This window comes from Mastomys coucha, unplaced genomic scaffold (genome assembly GCF_008632895.1).
Source record: "Mastomys coucha isolate ucsf_1 unplaced genomic scaffold, UCSF_Mcou_1 pScaffold20, whole genome shotgun sequence".
Lineage (NCBI taxonomy): Eukaryota > Metazoa > Chordata > Mammalia > Rodentia > Muridae > Mastomys > Mastomys coucha.
In genome coordinates, this window is record NW_022196903.1 from 80,967,162 (window position 1) to 80,973,741 (window position 6,580).

At 44.2% G+C, this 6,580-nt stretch overlaps 1 protein-coding gene across 1 annotated transcript; it reads left to right on the forward strand.

The window, feature by feature from the left end:
- Window positions 1-835: 835 nt before the first annotated feature.
- Bmp10 (bone morphogenetic protein 10) lies at window positions 836-6,347 on the forward strand. The gene is made up of 2 exons (XM_031380909.1): window positions 836-1,209; window positions 5,400-6,347. The coding sequence occupies exons 1-2, from the start codon at window positions 876-878 to the stop codon at window positions 6,329-6,331; spliced, it is 1,266 nt and encodes a 421-aa protein (XP_031236769.1). The 5' UTR covers window positions 836-875; the 3' UTR covers window positions 6,332-6,347.
- Window positions 6,348-6,580: the final 233 nt, after the last annotated feature.

The window sequence follows — 6,580 nt, forward strand, 5'->3', positions numbered from 1 at the left end:
CTGACCAGCCATGGAACCTCAGGAGCCTATGCACCTGACAGGGATGAAAACAGGGCTATCAGATGAAGCACATCAGATGATTTCTGAAAAGTCCTTCACTAAGATACACTCCAAAATTGACTGTAAATCAGGTGCTGGCTTACCTTCAGCCTGATCAAATCTGTAAAAAACAAAACAAAACAAAACAAAAAAACAAAAAAACAAAACAAAAACAAACAAACAAACAAACAAAAAAACCAATGACCATGACATTCATTCTTTCCTGTTTCTAAAAACAAGTGCTTCAAAATTTGTTTATGAGTCATTGTTGTCTACTTAACTTGGAGTTATTGGCTATTTAGTCCAGCTTTGGACATGTGAGCCCCATCACTTGAGTCAACATGCACCAGAATAATATGCATTCTGTTGATTCTTAGCATCTGTCATACACACGTGCAAAACTGAATCCCACAAGCCCAGAATCCAGACATTCTTACCAAAGGAAGCTGAATGGAGAGAAGAGTCGCAGAGCCTTTGCAAAGACAAAATTGTCCTATCTCTCACCAGTGTCAGAATGTAGAAATGTTTACAAAATGCTCATTAAAAGAAAAAGGGGTTGCAAGATAAAAATGAAATCTGGTGTACAAGTTTACACTGGGGAGATAAGAGAGGCTAGGCCCTATAGGGGATTTTGCTATCCAATTACTGCAACCTGACTTTCGGCGGGGAGAGGGGAAGAGGGGGGAGGAGGGGGAGGAGAAGACAGAGGAAGAGTTTCCATACTTGTGTCGTGTCCAGTGACACAAGACATTTACACTCCGGAAGATAAAACTGTCAGTTACAGCCCAGGAGACTTAAGCCTTCCTAGGTTGGCCTGAGGGGAGCTGAGCAGAGTCATGGGTTCTCTGGTTCTGCCGCTGAGCGCTGTCTTCTGCCTGGTGGTTCACTCGGCTTCTGGCAGCCCCATTATGGGCCTTGAGCAGTCGCCCCTGGAAGAAGATATGCCCTTCTTTGATGATATCTTCACAGAGCAAGATGGTATTGACTTCAACACACTGCTACAGAGCATGAAAGACGAATTTCTCAAGACGTTGAACTTGTCAGACATTCCTGTGCAGGACACAGGCAGAGTGGAACCACCAGAGTACATGCTGGAGCTCTACAACAAATTTGCCACAGACCGGACCTCCATGCCATCTGCTAACATCATTCGGAGCTTCAAGAATGAAGGTAGGCTGACTGGCATCTACATCCGTGAGACTTTGGCTTTGCCTTTCCTCAGGAAGAAATAAGGGATCACTATGTGTGTGTGTGTGTGTGTGTGTGTGTGTGTGTGTGTGTGTGTGTGCGCGCACACGTGTGTGCGCGCATGTAGGTGATGTGGGAGAGAGTGCATTCGTGGAAACACATGGCTCAGACACAGTGCATCAACTGTACCACATGATCTTCTTAGAACTCCAATGCTGGAAAATATCTATTAATGAAAACCCACAAAATTCCCATCATTCTAATATCACAACAGGTTCTTGGTGTCATTTTAACCTGGACATCACATATCAAAAAAACCATAAATGTTCAACTGTTCGTCAATCTTCTCTGCCATTTTCTAGACAGGATTCGATTCCTATCTGGTGTTGATAAGAATTAGTCAACTATTCTTTAGATAAAAAATGATGAAAACAATAAAAAAAATAGAAATTTAGGCTTTTTAGTTTGTTCCAACTTTGGGTGAGTTTCCATTTCTGACTTCATTTGATCAGGGACCTGATGGGACAGAACTGTATTTGTATACTGTGTTGTGTTTGATAAGCCAGGTTCCCATATAAATCATTGCTTATAATAAGACTCCAGGAAGCATGCAGGCCCAACTGATTGTGACTGTATCGTCATGAAGAGTGATATACATATGTCAAATTATTCATTACCCTCAGATCTTTAAGTGAGCCAGCGAGCTAATCCTAGGTTAGGTTTATGTGGCATAAGTAGGAAAATATAATATTACTGGTAGAAACTGTGGATATAAAGAAAATGGTTCTTTATTATTTACTAATTGTGCTCTTACAGACACTGAATGAGCAAATATTTGCCAGATGCTCATGGAAGCAGAAACTGCTTGGTACATATGAGGGAATCACAGGCAGCATGGGTAGGAAATGCTGGACAAACCATGATGACTTTCAATGAATTACTTAATATTCTAGGCGCTGGAGTGAACGTTGAGTGGATATTACTCAGATACCAAGATAGTATTTTCTGTTAAAATTCAACCTATGACCATCATTTCTATTTAGTAACATATTTCTGGTGGAAACAGCAAACTGAAATTTCAGATTCCTTTGGAGGCAAGTCTGGGAGAAAAAGAACAACATCCTAAGGAGCCTGCCTCAGATTCTTGCTCTGAGCCATGGTCTAGCTCAGGCACGCTGGGAGTGTGCCCTCGCTCGGGCATGTGGCAAATGCAGCCTAGCTCACGCACAGGGGAAATGTGGTCTAGCTCAAGCATGGTGGGAAGGCATTATTCCACTTTTGTTTCTTGCTTCTGCCGAGGAAGAGCAGGTGATAAAGGTGAGGATGTGACCCAGCTCACCATGACGGGAGATGCATGGGGAAGAATCAGACTTGGAGACACCCAGCCACTCACCCCTTGCACCTCTGCCAGCCTAAAGGGAGGCTCATGCAGCAGAGGACCTGTGTCCCATCAGCAGGCTCTCTCTGCTGGCTGTTGTCACCCACATTCTCACCTCTTGTGTTTGCTCAGTGCCCTGCCTGAGGTGAAGACCCAGAGGACTCCAGACCCAATTCATCTTGGAACCAGTGTCACATGCAAGGTGGAAAATGGGACTTCAGTTCTTATCCTGGCTCCGTCCTCCATATTGTCTAGGAAGTCAGATATGCAGGCTGTGGTTTGATTTCTTCTGATGCAAAACTAGCGTAGGATCCACGTGTGCATTGTTGGGGTCATTGTAACAGCCACACAAATTGCAGAACCACTGGCATGTGAAAGCTGTCAAGGGCATTATTTTTCTTGCCCTGAAATGTGACTCCTCCATGATCTATGGTCACATATGCAAAGAATTGTGGGTAGTTTTGTTTAGTTAGTTAAGGGTTGGTTTGTATGTGTGTGTTGTGCTGTATTGTCTTGTTTTAAGCTGGCCTTGAACTCATCATGTAGTCCAGGCTGACCTTGAAATACTCATTTAATTTTTTTTTAAAAAAAATTATAAACTATGACTTTCTTTTGAGACAATAGGCCAGGTTGGGCTCGAACTCACAGCCCTCCTGTTCAAACCTCCTGAATGTGAGCTTATTTTTTAAAAAGTATATCTTCACTAGAGTATAGTCAATATACAGAAACATGCACATATTTAACTTGTATAATTGAAGTGCTTCTGAGTGTAAACATCCACTGAAGCCCCCGTCTCAGCCAAGACAGTGAGCATGCCCACTTCCCCCAAGGCTTCCTCCATTCCAGAAGGGAACAGCTTCTCTCACAGAGCAGGCAATGAGCCTGCTCTCCCATTTTGATCTTCTATGAAAGCAAGTGCACACTCTCAGAGAGAGACTTTCAGGCACCAGCGTCTCAAGGGAGAGGCCAAAAGTGGAGAGTGGAAATGAGGCAAGACGGCCTTCTTTCTAAGAATCAGAAGAATGTCCTCAAAGGTTCACAAGACAGAGAATGAAGGCATTTAAAATATTCATTCAATTGATCAATAACTATCCATTGCCCAACTGCAGCATTCTGGGTACTGTGGAGAATGGACAGGAGTCATGGCTTGATTGGGATGCTAAGCACTGGTTACAGTTGCTCTGGCTACACCTGGCTAGAGCAATCCCATAAGTCTGTATCCCTCGGCGCCGCTGCAAAGATGCTTTTAGTTAGCACCCAGAGGAAGCTGTGAAACATGTAAAATAACGACATATTTATTTATGTAAATTGTGAAGCCCATATGACTATGAGCTCAAGGGCAAACCTTTCAGGTAGGTATAAAGCAATCATCTAAAGAAAGATGTTGAGCACAATGTGGATTAGAGACTCCACTGAGGTCATGAGTTGGGAGTACAGTTAGGGAAAGGCTGCTAAGGACAATAGAGGATCCTCCGTTGCAGGTCTCAGACATCTTTGGCGTCACATCCTTGGATACTCTGATGTCAAATGTATCAGTCCTTGTAGAGGCAAATGGCCCGGGGTAACTTTGGGTTCTATGTTAAATTCTTATATAAAAAGTTAATATCAGGCCAGGCATGGTGACACATGCCTGCAATGTCTCTCAGTTCGAGGCCAGCATGCTCTGCTTAGTGAATTAACAGACCAGCCAGGGCCATGCAATGAGACCTTGTTTTTGTTTTTGTTTTTAAAAAAAGTTAACCTGGAAGTATTTGGAGATATACTTCTGATACAAAGGACCACTAATAAGCTATTATGTAAAGATCTCAGGTGGTTTGTGTGTGCCCATCTGCATGCTGGCTGCTAGTGAACGTCACTAAGGTAATGTGTCTACCCCAAGACCTACCTTTTCTCTCTCACTCTCAGAGAGGACTACACACCCCAGAACCAATCCTAAGACTCCTTCTTTTAAGATTGTTCTGTTGACCTTGCTAAACTTTGTTATGTAGGGACAGGGTCAGCAAACTTCCTCTGAAAAGGCCAGATAGCTCATATCTAAGTCTGCCTCTGCTGGGCAAACAGGAGCCAGAGACACTGCAGCAATACTCAAGTGGGGCTGGGCTCTGGTGGAGTTTTCTTTCCAAAGCATGTGACATCCCAGTTTGGCCTATGGGCCAAAGTTTAACAACCCCTGCTCTATCGAGCTCTGTGAAGACCAGGGCCCAGCCAACTTTATGGAGATCACCACCTGTTACAAACATAAACTGTGAAGTCTTTAATCATGAACAGTTCGAGAGAACAATCTCCATGAACCATTTTATGGCTTGTTACCGGTTGGAAAAACAGAGGGCTCATCTACTGCTCCAAGACTCCTCCCAGTCCTGTCCCTGTGAGGCAGCTCCGGCCATGTGTCTTAGTTAGGGTTTTACTGCTGTGAACAGACCTCATGACAACATTATAAGGACAACATTTAACTGGGGCTAGCTTACAGGTTCAGAGGTTCAGTCCATTATTATCAGGGGGAGAATAGGGCAGCATCCAGGCAGGCATGGTGCAGGAGGAGCTAAGAGTTCTACAATTTCATCTGAAGGCTGCTAGCAGAATTCTGACTCTCAGGTAGCTAGGATGAAGGCCTTAAAGCCATAGTGGCACACCTACTCCAACAGGGCCACACCTTCTAATAGTGCCACTCCCTGGGCCAAGAATATCCAAACCATCACACCGGGCAAGTTTTCTTTCCTTTTACTATTTAAATAAGTACCTGATATATTATGAAGCATACTGCAAGTTTCTCATACGTATCTTTCTTTTTTAGATCTGTTTTCTCAGCCAGTCAGTTTTAATGGGCTCCGGAAATATCCTCTCCTCTTCAATGTGTCCATCCCTCACCACGAAGAGGTCGTCATGGCTGAACTGAGGTTGTACACGCTGGTGCAGAGAGATCGTATGATGTATGATGGTGTGGACCGTAAAATTACCATTTTTGAGGTACTAGAGAATGCAGATGGTAGCGAGGAGGAGAGGAGCATGCTTGTCTTAGTATCAACAGAGATCTACGGAACCAACAGTGAGTGGGAGACATTTGATGTCACAGATGCCACCAGACGTTGGCAAAAGTCAGGCCCATCAACCCATCAGCTGGAGATCCACATTGAAAGCAGACAAAACCAAGCTGAGGACACCGGAAGGGGACAACTGGAAATAGATATGAGTGCCCAGAATAAGCATGACCCTTTGCTTGTTGTGTTTTCTGATGACCAAAGCAATGACAAGGAGCAGAAAGAAGAACTGAACGAATTGATTGCCCACGAGCAGGATCTGGAACTGGACTCTGATGATTTCTTCAGTGGGCCTGATGAAGAGGCTCTGCTGCAGATGAGGTCGAATATGATCGATGACTCTTCCGCTAGGATCAGGAGGAATGCCAAGGGGAACTACTGTAAGAAGACTCCACTGTACATCGACTTCAAGGAGATTGGCTGGGACTCCTGGATCATCGCTCCTCCTGGGTACGAGGCCTATGAATGCCGCGGTGTGTGTAACTACCCTCTGGCAGAGCACCTCACACCTACAAAACACGCAATTATCCAGGCCTTAGTCCACCTCAAGAATTCCCAGAAAGCTTCCAAAGCTTGCTGTGTGCCCACGAAGCTGGATCCCATCTCCATCCTCTATTTAGATAAAGGTGTTGTCACCTACAAGTTTAAATACGAAGGAATGGCCGTGTCTGAGTGTGGCTGTAGATAGGAGAGGAGAGGTGTCCATGGCTTATTTAATAACTGCAGATGTGTATATTTTGTGTTCTATTTAATGAGACTATTTAATGAAGGTGTACAGATAATAGAGGTTGCCACCTTAGGGAACTGTGCTGTAGGAAATGTGTATTTTGCTCTACAATCCAGTCCCGTCCAGTTATCTTCTTTGGACTCTCCTTTCCCAGTGATACCATCTCTTAACAACAAAACTCAGGCCCGTACCACTTATGCTTTTTGGCAG